At 34.2% G+C, this 19,712-nt stretch overlaps 1 protein-coding gene across 3 annotated transcripts in view; it reads left to right on the forward strand.

Moving 5' to 3' along the window:
* Positions 1-19,712, forward strand: part of LOC129906542 (uncharacterized) — a 134,346-nt gene that overhangs the window by 97,634 nt on the left and 17,000 nt on the right. For all 3 annotated transcript variants that reach the window (XM_055982331.1, XM_055982332.1, XM_055982333.1), the window contains one exon: positions 3,412-4,856. In XM_055982331.1, coding sequence (XP_055838306.1) covers positions 3,412-4,856 — 1,445 coding nt within the window. The remainder of the gene's footprint in view (positions 1-3,411; positions 4,857-19,712) is intronic.

Here is a 19,712-nt window from a genome sequence, read left to right on the forward strand (position 1 = left end):
CATTTTTTTAGTTATGACTTATATGACAGTGTTCAAGTAAATGAGCGATAAATTAATTTGTGAGCTAAGTTAAATGATTAATCAATCAAAACACTTTGTGTTAAGAGAGTGATTGATATAAATTTAGGTAATCAGGATTTTAAAAATAACAAAAAAAAAAAATGCATTTGAAAGAGAATAGCGCATTTTCGGCCCTGCGTGTACAGAGATGAGTTTGGTATCAAATAAAAGGTGGCGTCGAGCTGGTTAGTGAAATATTTTTTAAATCGTTTATGAGAAAGTCGAGATATTATTATTATTACATAATGATATGTATGTCTGTCAGTCTGTCAGTCTGTCAGTCTGTCAGTCTGTCAGTCTGTCAGTCTGTCAGTCTGTCAGTCTGTCAGTCTGTCAGTCTGTCAGTCTGTCAGTCTGTCAGTCTGTCAGTCTGTCAGTCTGTCAGTCTGTCAGTCTGTCAGTCTGTCAGTCTGTCAGTCTGTCAGTCTGTCAGTCTGTCAGTCTGTCAGTCTGTCAGTCTGTCAGTCTGTCAGTCTGTCAGTCTGTCAGTCTGTCAGTCTGTCAGTCTGTCAGTCTGTCAGTCTGTCAGTCTGTCAGCCTGTCAGTCTGTCAGTCTGTTAGTCTGTCAGTCTCAGAATTTGGTAACTTGTTCATCCCAAATCATTTCGGTTTTCGATTAAATGCAGTTCTTGTGAAATTTCAAAGACTCCCTACTTTGCAACAGTATTTTGCTTCCTCCGCCCATAATTTGTTTTTTACTATTCTTTCACTAAAATATTGCCTAATAATAAGAAACAATTAATTCATCAAAATATATTTCATTTCATACGCCGTTTTATAAAAACTCAATTATACCTTAATTTCAGAGCAACACGATGAAAAAATTTGTATTGTGTGACACTGGTTTATGATTTTTAAATCTGGTCCTGGTATTGCAGTTTTCAAAGAAGTATAAAATCTTCCAATTTTAACTAAGAGAAATAAACAAACAACAGTTCCAAAACATGCATTTCTTCTTAAAATAAAGGCCTTTACCAAATTTCTACAGTTACTCATATTACTCACGGAGATATTATCATTTACATGAGTAGAGGCTTAGCAAAGTAAGCATTTTCTTATATCATCGCTAAGTGGTATTAACTTTGCAGATAGAGTGTTACTGCTGAGCATTTTTTTCGTAGAATAAACCCAAAAATCACCCCTTTAATTTCCTTACCATACTATGGGACACCGTGTAGGTATATTAGGGTGGGTCAAAAAAATGGAAATTCGTTTTTTTGATTTGGTACTTCGAAAACTCGATTGCTAGACACCTCTAGAATATACTCACCAAATATGAGCTCTTTATCTTAATGGGAAGGTCCTCCACTTTTCAATTTTCCATTTCTACATCAAACTTCTACAAAAAAAAATAATTTTTGTATTAATTGATTTCTTAGCCAATTTTTCTTATACATATTCTTGTAGAAAATTTAACCCTCTACAAAAAAGGTTTTATACACTTTTTTGAATTATCTAACCGTTTAGTAGATATTTGAGGTCTAAAAGTCGAGAAAATCTTTAAAAATTCGTTTTTTATTCTTAATTTTGTAACAAATTGAAAAATTATAATAATCAAACGCGCATGACATATTCTTGTAGGAAACAGATTGTTCCGCAAAAAAGGTTTTATAACTTTTTTTTATTAATCTAACCATTTGAAAGATATTCGAGGTCAAAGTGAAACAAAAATATAAAAACTTTTTTTACTTTTCAAAATTTTCTAGTTCACTGAAAAGTCATTATTATTAAATTAGTAAGATGGATTATTGTAGGGGCTTTAATGTTCTACAAAAAAGTCCCTGGCTTCAAAATGGTTGCTTTAACCGTTTAGAAGATATTCGCATCCAAGTCGCAATGCTAATTTACTTATTTAATAATAATGACTTTTCAGTGAAGTAGAAAATTTTGAAAAGTAAAAAAGTTTTTATATTTTTGTTTAACTTTGACCTGGAATATCTTTCAAATGGTTAGATAAATAAAAAAAGTTAATAAGACCTTTTTGTGGAGCAATTTGTTTCCTACAAGAATATGTCATGCGCGTTTGATTGTTATAATTTTTCAATTTGTTACAAAATTAAGAACAAAAAACGAATTTTTAAAGATTTTCTCGATTTTTAGACCTCAAATATCTACTAAACGGTTAGATAATTCAAAAAAGTGTAATTAACCTTTTTTGTAGAGCGTTCAATTTTCTACAAGAATATGTAAAGAAATTGGCTAAAAAATCAATTAATAAAAAAAATATTTTTTTTTGGTAGAAGCTTGATGTAAAAATGGAAAATTGAAAAGCGGAGGACCTTCCCATTAAGATAAAGAGCTCATATTTGGTGAGTATATTCTAGAGGTGTCAAGCAAACGAGTTTTCGAGGTACCAAATCAAAAAAAAGAATTTCGATTTTTTTGACCCACCCTAGTGTATGTATTACTTCTTTACCCTAGAATCTATTTTTATTAGTTTAAAGGCATATTTAAGCGCCTTTTTGTGTGTATTTTGTTTATTGTTTGATAACAATGTTTTATATATTAAATTAAAAGTTACACCGTTAGCTATGTATCTAATAATGATAAGAAACCTATATGTCCATACTGAATATTTTGATATTTCGACGCGTCAAAGGCCTCGTTTAAAAAATCAATTCGTGAGAAGTAAACACTTAATATCTCTATTTTTATTAAAAATAAAAAAAATATTTTTTATACAGATTTATAGACCGTAAAAAAAAGCTTTCATTTGATACCAATATCATTTTTCTACGTCATATTTTACGCATTCTACTATCAATTATTTGAAAAAATTGCTGAAATCTCGATTTTAAGATGGCAGATTCAACCTCAAATATCTCGACTTTCCCATAAATGATTTTTAAGATACTTCACACACACAACATAACGCCACCTTTCATTTGATACCAAACTCGTCTCTGTACACGCGGGGCCATGGCTCCATTGTAAAATGGGCATTCCCTTTTAAAATATTATTTAAATAATTTAAAAATAAAATGCACGACTGGGTCGCACAAACTTGCTCTTAGACCCATTTCACACATAGCCGGGAACCGGGTAAATGGCCGGATAGCTAGATACACGTTCTTAAGAGCGCCTTCACACAAATAAATTGAAAACATATGAAGAAAAACCGGCTACCCGGGTCGGTAAGCCGGTCGCCGGGTTTGTGTGAAATGGGCCTTAGGGTTCAAATGCTAAATTTTTGAGAATTTGCTTTTTCACCAAAAATTTCGTTTAAATCGAATTATTAGTTTCAAAAAAAATTTCATTAAAAAATAGAATTTGTAGAAGATTTGTAGTAGATTTAGAATAGGGTTTAAATTTAAATGTTTGAATATTTGCGCTAATGTTTACTTTTTACAGAATCAACTTACGCAACTACGCAATGAAAAATTGCAACTTCAACAAGATCTTAAAAATAACAGAGATGAACTGTTTAAAATCAAAGAACAAGCTGCTTCCCCTCCAATACTCCAAATATATTCCAGTTCAAGTCCAAGACATTCATCTCCAGTTACTTTTACTCCACAACGCATTAGTCCAGTTTCGTTGGATAGCCTTGGCACTCGACTCAAAAGTAACTCGCCATCTCCATGTGATCATATACGATCTAGTCCTCAAATACTTAAACGTGATGTTGGTAGTATGTGCGTTTCATATACACGTGACATTGGCATTGGAAGCAATTCAATATTGTGTCGCAGCATTGGTACAAACACTCTTTTGCATTCCGGAGATGTATTTGAAAAGCTCTACACAAAACAAGAACTTAATGAACACGTTCAAGCTGGTATTAAGGAATACAAAGAAAAGTTGACGAAACACCAACAAAAAGAAATGAAATCTGTTGGAACACAAATATTTTATGATAATAAGAAAAATATGAAAAACACTTCAGTCCAAACCAACATTGAACCAGCCATTAAAAAGTTTTCGGTTGGTATCATGGCTCGACCAAGTCTTAGAGACGTTATGATTTCGTGCAAACCTGAAATGAAAACAATTTCTTGTTCCGATCACCGCACAACTGATCAGTTATGCGACAAATGTGATAGCCCTAAAAAGTCAGTTGCCAGTGGTACAGAAATAGAAGAAGAGCATACACGGCCGCTTTCCTTAAAATTAATGGACATGCCTAGTCGCAGCAATACTTTTTGCCTTGGTGAAAACGAAAAACTTAACATAAAAAGAAAAACAATTGGAATACAAAGTCAATGGACAACTCATTCTATAGGAATGCAAACATCATTTCCTGTATCGTCAGTTGGAGTTCAAAATGTGCCACAGCAGAAATGTGAATTTTCTCAGTGCAATGTGCAGAGTGAAACCCGTCAAACAGATACCCACGATCTGATTCGATTAAAATCATCTCAAATGAATACTGATGAACACCCTCAATCTATGAAGCCAATAACTTGCAATAACTCCTGTAACACAGATCGTATATATACAATTGACCATGGAGTCAACACGCTCCCTCAAACGATAACAAAACATTCCTCATCTAATACCGAACAGCTTCACACTCGTGACATCGGTTGCGGAGACATTGTTAAGCCACATATTTCAATTGCATGTGCTGACAACTACTGTGATTCGTGCAAAGATGCCATAAAACATTTGGCCAAAGACTTTTCGAAAATTCAGGCAGGTGGAACGTCACTGTCAAGAGACTCATCAAAGATTCCAAGGCCAAAACATTTGTCAAGTCCAAGTCCGGTACGAAAAAAATTCATGCGTCAAAATACTTACACAATCACTCCACCACCAACACCTCTTCCTGTAGTTGATAAAAAAATCATTTCGAGGTAAGTATTTTTTAAAATAGTATATACCTACGTGTAACTGTAAAAATGTTTTAAAAATAATTATTGAACATTGGCTTAAAAGAAGGTTAATTTGTACCAAAGAAGGCCTGTTTTCGTGAATTCTCTGTGACAACTCATGTAGTTTTCTATTGACTTCTGAGATTTTTGTGTAAAATTCTGAGATTTTCCACTGCAAATAGAATATGAAATCTAGTTTTGTAATTGTGTGCAAAATCTGTGCGTATAAAAAAAATAAAACAACAACAAATGTTCAGACAAATGTCAAACAGAGGAGTGTGTGTGAAAGTGGGTGTGTTTGTATGCGTGAATCTTGATAAAAATCCAGAATCAGATTCTTGAATCTTAGATTCATTTTTTTGTCATTTTTTTGAATCTCAGGACGCAAATAGATCATGAAATCTGAGATTTGTCCACTATTTCCCCTCTTCACCCCCCCTTTCAACTGTCAAATTCACAAATCTCATTCTGAGATTCGTCAATAGAAAACGACATCAGTTAAAATCAATTTATTGAAACCAGTACAATTTATTATTTATGTAATTGTAAATGAAAAATTTCTGTAAATTGGTTGTCTCTGTACACATCTATGATGGATTTTTTGTTTTAAAATGCTTTGATTTTAGAGAGCCTTAAATCGCCAAATTAAAAATTAAAAGAGCCAAATTCCGATAAATCGAAAATCTAAATTTTAAGGAGCAAGTGAAATGTTCAAGGTTCAAGGAGCCTGGTTCTGGTTCTGGCAACACTGCTACAGAACTGTTTTCAAAAAAAAAAATAAAAACAAAAACCAAACAGCCACCCAATCACATGAAAATATTTATGTATTTTTGTTTTAAAAGCTTTTTAAAAAAAAGATTAATCCTGAAAGCTCTTTCACAAAATAATAGAAAAACGAGTAGTGTATAAAGGAAGCTTACGAATTTTATATACCTATTACGTATTGTGAATACACCTTTGGTGATTCAGTTTAATTCTGCCACCGACACCGATATGATGTTCCGTTTTTTATTAAAATAAAATTAACTTTGGTTGTTGTGTCAAAAAATCGTTGTTGTTGTTTTTGTTCGATTTTGTTAGAAAATTTTAACATTAATTTAGGAACGACTATGTTACATTTTGTTGATCTGTCAAAACAAAATTGTTCAAGATCAATTTTATAAATGAATAATAAAAGAAAAAATTAATTTGGTACTGAAATAATTATATTAAATTGAATTCTAAGCAAATCAAAACAAAAATGTGCATTAAATAATTTCAAATATGAAAACAAACAAAAACTTCCCTTCTCACATCTTTTCCTCTCTTCCTCATTTAGTTGTGTTTGACAGATTAACATTTACGGCCATATTATTCACTAGTTTAAAAAATACATCCGGATGTAAAATTGTCAAATGTCAAAAATAAATCCAAAATAGTTAACCCGATTTTAACTATGAAAATAGTTAAAAAATAGTTAAAAATGACAATTTTTTTCTCTGTGTGATAGTAAATATTGTGGATTTGAATTTATTTTTGACATTTCAATTTCTTTACATAGTAAGAGAGGCGACCGTCGAGTTACTTAGCTCATAAGGTAAGAGGTTAAAATTGGTGTCAAATGAAAGATAAGTTGCTACTGAAAATAAAAAATAGGGTTGCCACTTCTATAATGGGAACTTCTATGTGGGAACCCTATTTTAAAGAAAAAATATTGTCACATAACTAATACATTCATATCTTTGTTGTTTGGCCAGATAAAAAATGAAATGCCAAACGAAAGTCAATATAGTAAAAAAATTAATTAAATAATATCAAGAACGTAAGCCTACAAATGTAGCAACCCGATTCGAATGAACATAGTGAAAAAAAATTTTTTTTGAACTCACCATATTATTTAAGATAATAATTTCGTTAGTGCCACCTCTCTAATGCAGACAAGTACTCGGCAACTCTAATTTGATAGAGCTAAAGACTAAAATACACATAAGATTTTTAGATAGAACCTAAAAAATGTAGGGTGCCATCTCTCAATGCTCGGTAACCCTACTCAAATGCTAAAAAACCCAAAATCACTTGTTTTTAAGTCAAAGTGTATAATATTTCATAGAGTTAAAGGCTATAATACCTATACCATGTTTTAGCTAAGACTCTTTTCTATCTAAAAAATGTCGGATGCCACCTCGCAAATGCAGACAAGTACTCGGCAACCCTACTCAAATGCTAAAAAACACTAAAATCACTTCTTTTTTGGCCAAAATGTATATTTGATAGAGTAAAAGGCTAAAATTTACATCAGCTTTTAGCGAAGACTCTCTTCTATCTACCAAATGTCAGGTGGCACCTCTCAAATACAGACAAGTACTCGGCAACCCTACTCAAATGCTAAAAAAACACTAAAAAAAAAACACTTGTTTTTAAGCCAAAGTGTCAGGGTTGTAAAAGAATGCAATCATTTGTGAATGCAGTCTTTGAAATTCAGTTACACAATTTCAAACAAAGATTGCAATCATTGACTTACATTGGGACTAAGACTTCAAATTTTGCAATCATCAATCATTTTTCGTGAAATTATTGCAATTTTTTTTTTTTACCAATCAATTGACTGCATTCAAATGATTGCAGTCTTTTGGGAATGCGTGCAGTCTTTGCATTCTTTTTGCAGTCTTTCCATTCCTTGGCAGTCTTTCCATTCCTGGGCAGTTTTTTGCAGTCTTTTGCATTCTTTTGCATTCTTTTGAATTCTTTTGCATTCTTTTCCATTCTTTTGCATTCATTTGCATTCATTTGCGTTCTTTTGCATTCTTTTTGCATTATTTTGCATTCTTTTACATTCTTTTGCATTCTTTTACATTCTTTTGCATTCTTTTTGCATTCTTTTGCCTCACCCATGACAAACATAAGGATTTCACAAAATTTTTAACATTTTTTATATTTCAATAATGAATTTGATAGTTGTTTTAACCCCTTGTAGCCCCATGTGACATTTCTGTAACAAACCGAAAAAGATCGCCCAAAAGCTGTAAAAAACATATTTTTATTCTTTTAAAGCTTCTTACATAATCTTTAAGAATTGCTTTATCGAAATAATGCACCATATTTCTAATAAATAGCACCAATAGTTTTTAATTGGCCGGTAATGTTGAAAGTTCGGCTTTTTTGGAAAACAAGCAAATTTATGTAAAAACTACGAAATTCAGAAAAAAATATTTTTCGTGCATAAACTAACGGGGCTTTATTTTTGGATTTTAGGAATGCGCCTAAAAATAAATATTAGATAGCTTTTTGTTTGAATTTTTGCATTTATATACAAAAATAAATTATTTAAACTTTTTATTTTACTGCGTAAATTTCGAAATAACTAAGCAAATAATGAATTTATTGAATTTTTAAAAAATACGTGTTTTATTATAGCTAAAGCCCTTTCGATTTACATTATTAATTTTAAAATTTACGATGTTGGGTTACAAGGGGTTAAGAATTAGTATCATTGTCTGTGTAGAGTAAGGAGTGTAAATAAAACAAATTTTTGAGGCTAGGTAAACAATTTTTTTTATTATTTAACCCAAAAAAACTTAATATATTTTTTTACTCCAAAACCACAACTAAAAAACCCTCATACATTATAGTCATAGAAAAAACAAACAAAAACAAACAAATTCATTACATTAAATTAAGTATGCTGAACTTGAATATTTCAAAAACGGAGACCGACAAAAATTTTCTGACTAGAGATTCGACTTCAGACAAGTAAAAACCTCTTGAAAAGTATATTTTGGTTCTTGTGGCAAAAGCCTTGTTGACCAGTGTAATTAAAATATTAGAATTTTTTTATTTCAACATAAACTATTCATTTTTAAAGATCAGAATGACACACGCTCGTTAGTCAATGGGCAGGTTCAGAAACTTTAGGGGTTAAATATTTAGGTAATTTCTCGGTCTCTGATTGGTCAACTGTCAAAAAAATCCTTCCAATTTAGGTAATTTTATTAGAAAGCTAACTGGAAAGTTAGGCATGAAATTTTTCCCTAAACATTTAGGAAAGTTTTTTTTGTCAACATGACAGCTGATTGTTTTTAATTATAGAATTTCGTTAACAGAATTAAATTTATTTGTGTGAAAAACTAGTAAAATGTGCTTATCGGTTATATTAATGTTATTTATTTATTAAAATGAAGAGAAATTTGGTGTCTGCCCCATGCGAGCTATAAATAGTTAAATAGATTTCGAAATTTGACAATAATATAACATCCGAACTTATTTAGGGAATTTACTCAAATTTCCGTTCAGAAAACGACGTTGCCTAAATATCTAGTCCCTAATATTTCCTGAACGTGCCCAATGTTTTTCTTAAAAACGACTAACTGAGATTTTGCTACTTTATTATTGTAGTCCTTTATATTTTGATTAATATATTGTGTTAATTTAAATGAATTTGTTCTGTTTGTTTTTCATATGACTATAATGTATGAGGGTTATTTAGTTGTGGTTTTGGAGTAAAAAAATATATTGTAAAATTGTTTACCAAGACTCAAAAATTTGTTTTATTTACACACCTTACTTCTGCACAGACCAGACAATGGTAGTAATTCTTAAAACAGCTATCAAATTCATTATTGAACTAAAAAAAATGATGAACATTTTGTGAAATCCTTACGTTTGTCATGGATGTGGCAAAAGAATGCAAGAAGAATGAAAAAGAATGTAAAAGAATGCAAAAGAATGCAAAAAGAATGCAAAAGAATGCAAAAGAATTCAAAAGAATGCAAAAAAATGCAAAAAGACTGCCCAGGAATGGAAAGACTGCCCAGGAATGGAAAGACTGCCAAGGAATGGAAAGACTGCAAAAAGAATGCAGACTGCACGCATTCCCAAAAGACTGCAATCATTTGAATGCGGTCAATTGATTGGTAAAAAAAAAAATTGCAATAATTTCACGAAAAATGATTGATGATTGCAAAATTTGAAGTCTAAGTCTCAAATGTAAGTCAATGAATGCAATCTTTTGATTGAAGTCATTAAAGATTGCATTCAAAAAAGATTGCAATCTTTTACAACTCTCCAAAGTGTATAATACTTGATAGAGTAAAAGGCTATAATATACATCAGATCTTAGCTAAGACTCTCTTCTACCTTTAAAATGTCGGGTGCCACCTCTCAAGTACAGATAAGTACTCGGCAACCCTACTCAAATACTCAAATACTAAAACCACTAAAATCACTTGTTTTTAAACCTAAGTGCATAATATTTGATAGAGTTAAAGGCTATAATATATACATCAGCTTTTAGCTAAGACTCTCTTCTATCTAACGAATGTCGGGTATCACCTCTCAAATACAGAAAAGTACTCAGCAACCCTACTCAAATGCTAAAAACACTAAAATCACTTCATTTTAACCCTCTACTGCATACGAAGCCAAATATGGTTTTGTCTGTTTGTATGCACTTTTCTCTTCTCTGTCACAAAAAAATGGTAAAAATTAAATACAATCCTCTTCTTTGTGTTTCTGAGAACCTATAGAGATAGTTTTTTCGTGTGTGCGACCCAAAATAAAGGTGTATTTTATGATCACAGGTGAGTCGATCAGTCGTGTGCAATGACATCGAAAGTGTAGAATATATTCGTACTTTTAGCGTTAATTACTAGGTACGTGTGTTTGAAAAGTAAAGTGGAATTAAAAATTTATTTTTGATCGATTGTCTAATTGAACCAATTTTTATTTTAAAAAAATTATTGGCCTGGCCTTGGGAGGGTAAAAAGTACGGAAGCCATATTTGGCTTCGTATGCATTAAGGGGTTGTAAATCTACACAATTTGTTAAATTTTTTTGTTGGAAAATTTTGTTTCTTTAGATTTTTATTTTTCTTGGAAGCTATGTTTTACTTCAGAAGTGGAGCCCCTCGCTTTTAAAAACATTTTTCTCATGTTAACCACAAAAATTTTGTAGGGAGGGGGGCTCACCTATAATATTTTTCAATCATTTTATTACTTATTAGTTTTTGTAAGATCTGGAAGTGGGTGAAAATGTTGGAGCAAGACTTACTTCGACAGTGGAAAGAATGTGAACAAGAAAAATATATATAACGGACAAAAACAAATTGCTTTTGTCGATTCATTGTCTTAAAATGAGCAAAATTTGAATTAATTCTTAACCTTTTGTAATGCAATGTATTTATTTTACTTTATTTTGTTTTTAAATGATAAATATTTATCTTTTGATATTTTTAATTGTATTATTACATAATCTGAATAAATAAAATTAGTAAAATTTCTTACCCCTTAATGCATACGAAGCCAAATTTGGCTTATAAACAAATTTTTTAAACAAATTAATTTAAACAAATTTTTTTAATGAAAACCGTTTTGAAACAACCCAATGAACCCATGTAAATTATTTTTTAATTTTTTCGTCCGCTAATATTAATTCATGCAGTAGAGGGTTAAGGCGAAGTGTATACCATTTTTTATAGGGGTGGGTGGCAATGGTGCAGTGGATGTAGTGCTTGACTGCTAGCCTGGAGGTGTGGGTTCCAGCCCTACCTCAGGCAGCATTCTTTTCTTTATCCACCAGCTTATAAGCCACCCGTAGGCAAAAATGATTTGACAACTCAGTTTCCAGTCTTGGTATAGTTTGTCGATGGTCTCATCCCCAAAAAATCTTTTTGGTTCCAGTACCCTTCAAGCAAGAAAACGGAGTTCAGAAAAGACACTCCGACCTCCGGCCGAGAAAAACGGCGTTGCACTCACACACTTGCAACTTTTTGTGTATGAACACAAAGTCGAAGGAGAAATCGTGGTGAAAAAACCAATACATATAAAATTAACTCCGCGGTGATTATAATTTTCATACTAATTTGAGCCGCCTTCGGACCCGTTTCTGAGCCGAAGTCGGACTCAGCTCCGCCTGAGGCGGAGCGGATTCGGACCGAGGTCGGACTTGTTTGCTTGAAGGGTATTGTCTGTGAATAAAGCCACCACTGTGGTGAATAACGTGAACACGCACGAATAGATAGATTCACGTCATTAACCACACGTTGCATCTTGTATTAAAAAAGTGATTTGAAAGCTCAGTTTCCAGTCTTGGTCTTGGTACAGTTTGTTGATGCACAGATCGATCGAGTGATAGATAAACAAAAAGGACATGTGCGTCGCTTAAGACTGGGTTTCCTTTTTTAGCGAAGTCAGAACTCATGTAAAAGCATTTGTGTGTATTATTGAATGTGTTTCGCTTTCTTTTTAAATTGCCAAACTCGCCTTCGAATTCTCCGGTTTTTTTTCTCTCAGGATGTTAGTTTTCATTGTCTCTTTGTGAGATCGCCATCGCACTCATGCGTTCGGGGTGACATACAAATTTATGTAGGTAGGGTAGAGGGGGGAGAGGTTTCGACACCCTAACAGTTGCTGAATTTTAGCATTGAATAATTATATATAGAAGTGACACCGAAAAAAACATCCGCTTTGTTTGAGGGGTGGCGCTACAATCGTTACAGGAGTGGCGCCACAATCGTTTTAGGATTGTGTATTCGATGGCCGAAAAATCCCTGAAAAGGACTTTTGGTTACTAAGTAACCACAACTTCTATATTATTTATATTTGGTGTATTTGTATTAGTTTTGTTTTGTGTTAGAAGTGTGTTTGTTTATTTTTGTTTCTGTAATATTCAAATTGAATTTATTTTTAATTTTTGTAATATTTTGAATTGAGCATTTATTTTTGAATGTTTGATTCTATGTACGACAAGAAGATTTTTCTTCAACTATAGAGAGTTTATTTAATTTTGATTAGGGTGCTTTTTGTCATCTAGGCCAAAGTTGTAGTTCACATTATTTAAATGTTGTCCACATGCACTGTTGCATATACTTGCTATTTTCTTAAACCGCATAATGCAAGATTAGGTAAGGATCAAGTTCATACAATATGGCCATATTAGGTACACATTATTTTAAAGTATTTTAATACATATTTCAAAGTATTTTAATACGATACGAAACTACCTCGATTATTTGCTTAAAATGATTTATGTATGCGAACAAGAACTTTGGATTTACGGCTTTGTTCAAATTTGCAGCTGTAAATGAAAATTTAAAGTTTTTACAAAATGTTAAATTTTGGAAAAAAATCTTTTCGTACCATTTTTGGATACTTTTCTTTGTTTTTAATTTTTTTTATCTAAAATTAAAACTATAATAATTAATAAAATGTTGAAATAAACTCACAAGAATTTGAGTTTATTTGAAAAAAAAACTGTAAAAAGGACTATTTTGATCGCAAATGTATGAAAATGTGGTTTTGGATAGTTCCAATGATCCAATTTCACCATTTGAAATAAAAGGACTATTTTGATCGCAAATGTATAAAAATGTGGTTTTGGATAGTTCCAATGATCCTATTTCACCATTTGAAATAAAAGGACTATTTTGATCGCAAATGTATGAAAATGTGGTTTTGGATAGTTCCAATGATCCTATTTCACCATTTGAAATAAAATATTTGGTTCTAATATCCTAAAACTAGAAGAATGTAGCTTTTACATGCTTTTTATTGTATTTATATTGTATTATTGTATTTATTCCGGGTTCACAATAAAACTTATTTAATTTCCACTTATATTTCCGTTCAAATAAGAACACACTTTATTTCAACTCAATTTACTTTTATTATTCGCTCAAACAAACACACTTTTAAATCACTTTATTTACTACTAACAATTCGCAACACTTTATTTCACTTTGTACTGTACTCTTTCACTTTCAAGATTTAACTGTCTCCGGTCGGTGTCTACGCTGCCCTTTTATACCGGAATCTCGAGACTCGAGAACGTCCTCGAAGGCTCTCGTCCCTGCCTCTCGAAACTTCCTTTCCAGGAAGGGCACTTCATACTTCCAGTCTAGTGGGATATTTTTAGATGTGTTCAGTGGGATATTTTTAGATGTGTTCAGTGGGATATTTTTAGATGTGTTCAGTGGGATATTTTGAGATGTGTTCAGTGGAATATTTTCTTAATTACTAAAGGTCCGTTCACATTTCTACCTTTGCAGTAGTAGGTAGTGTGTTCAGACTTTTATCTTAAAAGTAGTTCAGTAATTCATCGTTACATTGTCCCCCTCTTAGGATTGTTCGCCCCGAACATCTCCATTGCTTCTTTCACCATTATAACGATGTAAACGGTCACAATGAACTACCTTTAGTTTGCCTCTTACCCCTCTTTGTATACGGTAAACTACGTCGTTAATTCTGGTTATTACTGTGTAAGGGCCTTCCCAGTTTTGTTGTAGCTTCGGTGATAGTCCCTTTTGTCGGTGGGGATTGTAAAACCACACAAGTTCTCCTTCTTGAAACCCTGTTGCTGTCGCTCGTGCGTCATATCTTGTTTTCATCCTGTCACTACACGCTTTTATAAATGTCCTTGTCCGTTGGTGAATGTCAGCCAGTGTTCCTTTCAGGTTATCTACGTACTCATCCATTTCATGTGGCTCGTTTGGAACACTTCCAAATTTTATCTCACTTGGCAGACGTATTGTTGAGCCAAATAGGACTTCCGATGGTGTATGTCCAGTAGAACTATGTGTTGCACTTCTATAAGCCATCAAGAATAATGGAATATGTCGGTCCCAGTCTCGTTGATTATCATTGACTACTTTTGACAGGTGTTCCTTAAGTGTCCTGTTAAATCGCTCAACCATCCCATCAGATTGTGGATGAAGCGGTGTTGTTCGTGTCTTCTTGATGCCAAGGAGTGAGCAAACCTCTTGAAAAATCTTAGATTCGAAGTTCCTTCCTTGGTCGGAATGAAGTTCCATGGGTACTCCGAACCTGCTCACCCAATGAAAGACAATCTTATCCACAACTGTTTTGGTTTCCTGGTTTATAATGGCAAATGCCTCGGGCCATTTGCTGAAGTAGTCCATCACTACAAGGATTGATCGATTTCCGTTGTTGGTTTCGGGAAAAGGACCTGCTACGTCTATTGCAATTCTCTCAAAAGGTGCACCCACATTGTACTGCTGCATCTTGCTTTGGATTTTTCTAGCTGGTCCTTTGCTAGCGGCACAAGTATCACATTTTCGGCACCACTTTTCAACGTCTTCTCTCATACGTAACCAGTAGAATTGCTGTCGTAGCTTTTCCAGCGTCTTGTTGATGCCTAAATGGCCTCCAGAAGTTCCACCGTGCATCTCTCGGAGAACATCATTTACCTTTGACTGAGGTACGACTAGCTGCATTACATAGGATTTACCATCTGCGGATTCCCACTTACGCCTGAGTAGCCCTTCTTGCACATGAAGTGAGTCCCATTGTGCCCAATATGCTTTTAGAGTGGGGCTTCGGTCGGAGATGTCGGCCCATTCTGGTTTCTCTTGATGTTCCTTCCATGCAAGGATGGGTTCGATGTCCGAATCTTCCTGTTAGGCCATTCTGAGTTCTTCATTACTCCAGCCGCAAATGGGATCAGCTCTCGTTCTTCTAACAGCGACAACTTCCTTTTCTTCTAGTCGTGTGCAATGTTTGCAGTCTTGCTTGCACGGGCGCCGAGATAATGCGTCTGCATATGAATGCAGTTTTCCTCTTCGATGTTGAATCTGACATTGATACGTCTGAAGTATCTCGATCCATCTTGCTACTTGACCCTCTGGATTTTTTAGGTTAAAAAGCCAATTTAGTGCACCATGATCTGTGCGATGAAGGAACTTCTGTCCATAGATGTACTTATGGAAGTGCTTTGTTGCCAATACTAGAGCTAGAAGTTCCCTTCTGGTCACGCAATAGTTTCTTTCTTGTTTCGAGAGTACCTTGCTGAAATAGGCAACGACCTTTTCTTCTCCGTCATGAACTTGCGATAAAACAGCACCAACTCCAACATTACTTGCATCTGCGTCAATGATGAATTGTTTGCCTGGAGTCGGATAGGCCAGCACAGGAGCTTCACATAACCGCAGCTTCAGTTCCTGAAAGCTTTTCTCACACTCACCTGACCATTTAAAGGGTTTACCCTTCTCCGTAAGTTGGTGCAAGCTTTTGGCGATTCTCGCAAAATCCTTCACAAATCGTCGATAGTACGTTGCCAGACCGAAGAAACTCCGAAGTTGATGCTTGTCCTGAGGGGTTGGCCAGTTCTTCACAGTGTCAACTTTTTCAGGATCAGTCTTCACTCCTTGGGATGAGATGATATGCCCCAAATATTTAACCTCGGTCTTGAAAAGTGCACATTTCTTTAGATTCAACTTAAGATGTGCTTCTCGTAGCCTCTGAAATACAGCCTTTAGGTTTTCACAATGGTCATCAAATGTTTTTCCGTAAACGATGACATCATCCAAATAGACTAGGCAAGATTTCCAGGTTAAACCATTCAAAACGCACTCCATCAAGCGCACTCCATCAAGCGCTCATGCCCAAACGGCATGACATTAAACTGCCACAGACCATTTCCTGTGGAGAAAGCCGTCTTTTCCCGATCTTCTGGATGGATTTCTACCTGTAAGTAGCCACTCTTCAAGTCCAAAGTCGAAAACCATCGCTGATTCTTGGCAGTGGGTAGCTGTCTTTCTTCGTCACATCATTCAGCCTGCGGTAGTCGACACAAAATCGAGTGCTTCCATCTTTCTTTTTGACGAGAACTACCGGTGATGCCCAAGGGCTTTTGGAATTTTCGATCAGCCCATCTTTCTTCATTGTCGATATCATTTCTTCAACTTCACCTTGTTTGGCCAAAGGGAGACGTCTTGCTGGTTGACGAATCGGCCTAGCATCTACTGTATCGATTCGAACTTTTGAAGAAGGAGGCAGGCACATGTCTTCTTTGAGGACAGTTCTAATTGTTGTTGAATTTTCGTTGCCATAGACCATTGGGATCTCCACATTTCTGTATTTCAGGACTTGATTACTAGGGATGGGCTTAACTGCTACTTTTGGATAACTGTTACTACCTGTTATTGCTACTTTCCAATAACAGGTATAAATACCTGTTACTGAAATAACAGTTAGTAATACAATTTACACTAAAGAACGAGAGTGCAATCTCATTATTTTGAGAATGATATTTAATAAGAGCAGAAAATTATCTGTAATTGTGGCAATTTAAGTAGTTATAAAATGCGTATCTTATGCAAAATATAACTAAAAGCTGAAGTTATTTTTTTCTGTAATTATAATGAAACCATTAATTATGGATACCCAAAATTACAGGTATAGAAATATTTCTTTCAGTAACAGGTATTGGGGAAAACGACGAAATTTTGGTATTAATTTTAAATTTTCTCATTTTTCTTATGTAAAATGATACCAAAAATAACAGGTATAGAAATATTTCTTACAGTAACAGGTATTGGGGAAAACGACGATATTTTGGTATTAATTTAACATTTTCTCATTTTTGTTATGTAAAATTATACCAAAAATAACAGCTACAGAAATATTTCTTACAGTAACAGGTATTGGGGAAAACGACGAAATTTTGGTATTAATTTAACATTTTCTCATTTTTCTTATGTAAAATTATACCAATAATAACAGGTATAGAAATATTTCTTACAGTAACAGGTATTATAAATTCCTTGGTAATTTTGAGTAAGGAGATAATTTTGATCCCAATAACAGGTATTATAGGAGCGTTTGTTTTTTTAACAGATTATTCGCCTGAACTAAAAGTATCAAAGATGAATTTTATCAAAAGTAACAGGTTTTATAAATTCCTTGGTAATTTTGAGTAAGGAGATAATTTTGATCCCAATAACAGGTATTATAGGAGCGTTTGTTTTTTTAACAGATTATTCGCCTGAACTAAAAGTATCAAAGATGAATTTTATCAAAAGTAACAGGTATTATAAATTCCTAGATAATTTTGAGTAAGGAGATAATTTTGATCCGAGTAACAGGTATTATAGGAGCGTTTGTTTTTTTAACAGATTATTCGCCTGAACTAAAAGTATCAAAGATGAATCTTATCAAAAGTAACAGGTATTATAAATTCCTTGATAATTTTGACTAAGCAGATAATTTTGATCCGAGTAACAGGTATTACAGATTATTAATTATTACCGATAAAATTAATTTTTTGTGTAGGATAAGAGAAAGTTGTTTAGATAATTAGTAGGTATTTTTCATTTTATTAACCTTCTTATTACCGAAATTTTTCTTGGACTGCAAAAAAAAATAATTTAATTTAAATTTATTTTAGATACTGAAAATATTAACTGTTATTTTCAGTAACAGGTATTTTCCCTGATGAGTAGCAAGTTGTTATTGCTACTTTCCAATACCTGTTATTCAATACCTGTTACTGAAATATCGGCCCATCCCTATTGATTACCTATATCCAAAATGATTCCATGGTCCTTCATGAAGTCGATTCCAATGATGCACTCGTCACATATATCTGCCACCAAAAACACATGCGAAAACTCTAGTTCTGCCATACGGATCGTAAGACGAACTTCACCGTACACCCTTGCTGCTTCTCCTGTGGCGGTCTTCAGACGGTAGCTGTTGGTGTTATGTAGACATGTCATCTTCACCAAGTCTCATCGTACAATAGAGGCGGTGGCACCGGTGTCAATTGTAGCCACGTGTTGTTTGTTGTTTATGGTCGCCTCCACTGTCAGACTTTTGTTGTCTCGTTTAGTCTGTGAGACTTGAATTGTGGTTCTGGGGCCATCGATACCAGAAACCAGCTTCTGCCTCTCGAAATTGGTTCTTACTCGTTTCCCGAATGGGAATCAAGATGAGCATGAGTGTTAGTTGTATCGCTTACCTGTTGTTGGGCAATATTCCTGTTTCCACAGTGTTGGCAAGCAGTTCTTCTTGGTGGCAATCTGCACTGCCGCTGGAGATGTCCTGTCTTGTTACAGTTCCAGCATCGAGCAGATCCGTCTAGCTGGTTTCTTTGGAATGCGAGTTTTTGACAAGAGCATTCCTCCACTGCAACTTCTCTTAACCGATGAACGCCTTGAGAAGCCTGTTCTGCTGCTTCCATAGTCAGTGCAAACGCTAATGCTTCAGGAAAGGAACGTTTTCCAGCTGTTCGAATTGCTCGCTGAAGATTTATATCAGATACAGCACGTACAAAGGCTTCTGTCGCAAACTGATTGATAATGTCGTCTCCTGCTGTCGGATATGCCAGATGAGCTAACCTTTCAATATGTGCTTGGAGTTGTTGCAGAGTTTCTCCTCTTTTCTGGACTCTTGTATTGAGTTGGACGCGGAAGACTTCCTGCATATGGCCATCTCCAAAGCGTTTTTCAATGACCTGGACAAGAGCGTCAAAGTTACCATTCTTTTCTGGTGGTAAAGTTTGTAACAACTCAGCAGCAGGACCTCTAAGAGCAAGAGTCAGCGCTATACATTTGTCTTCGGCATTTCCTTCTTCTTTGGGTACTCACCAGAACTTTCTCGGATCTTAATTTTCCGAACCTTGTCAAGTTCCTCAGTAATACTTTGCATTTTAACTTCCATTTTTTCAAATTTGTCATCGACTTTCTCGAACTTTCCTTCTACTTTCTCGAGTTTTTCTTCAACTTTCTCGAACTTTTCTTGAGATCGCTTTTCAACGCATTTGATGGAAGCATCAATAGCAACGAACTTGTTCTCGATCGCGTCAAGCTTACCTTGGATGATGTTTTTCTGTTCATCTAATTTTTCGAGAAGATTCTGTTGTTCACTCTTTTGCTCTGTGCGTTGTTGTTCCATTTGTTCTCTCTGTTCCTTGCGTTGTGTCTCAATTTGTTCTTTCTGTTCTTCAAATTTTGCAAGGAGAATAGCCATGATGGATGACATATCGGAACTAGTACTTACTCGTTCTTCTATCATTTCAACCTCGAATTGAAATGTATCTTCGTTTTTCTGGGTTAAATAATCCTGTAGA

Source organism: Episyrphus balteatus, chromosome 1, assembly GCF_945859705.1.
Source record: "Episyrphus balteatus chromosome 1, idEpiBalt1.1, whole genome shotgun sequence".
Classification (NCBI taxonomy): domain Eukaryota; kingdom Metazoa; phylum Arthropoda; class Insecta; order Diptera; family Syrphidae; genus Episyrphus; species Episyrphus balteatus.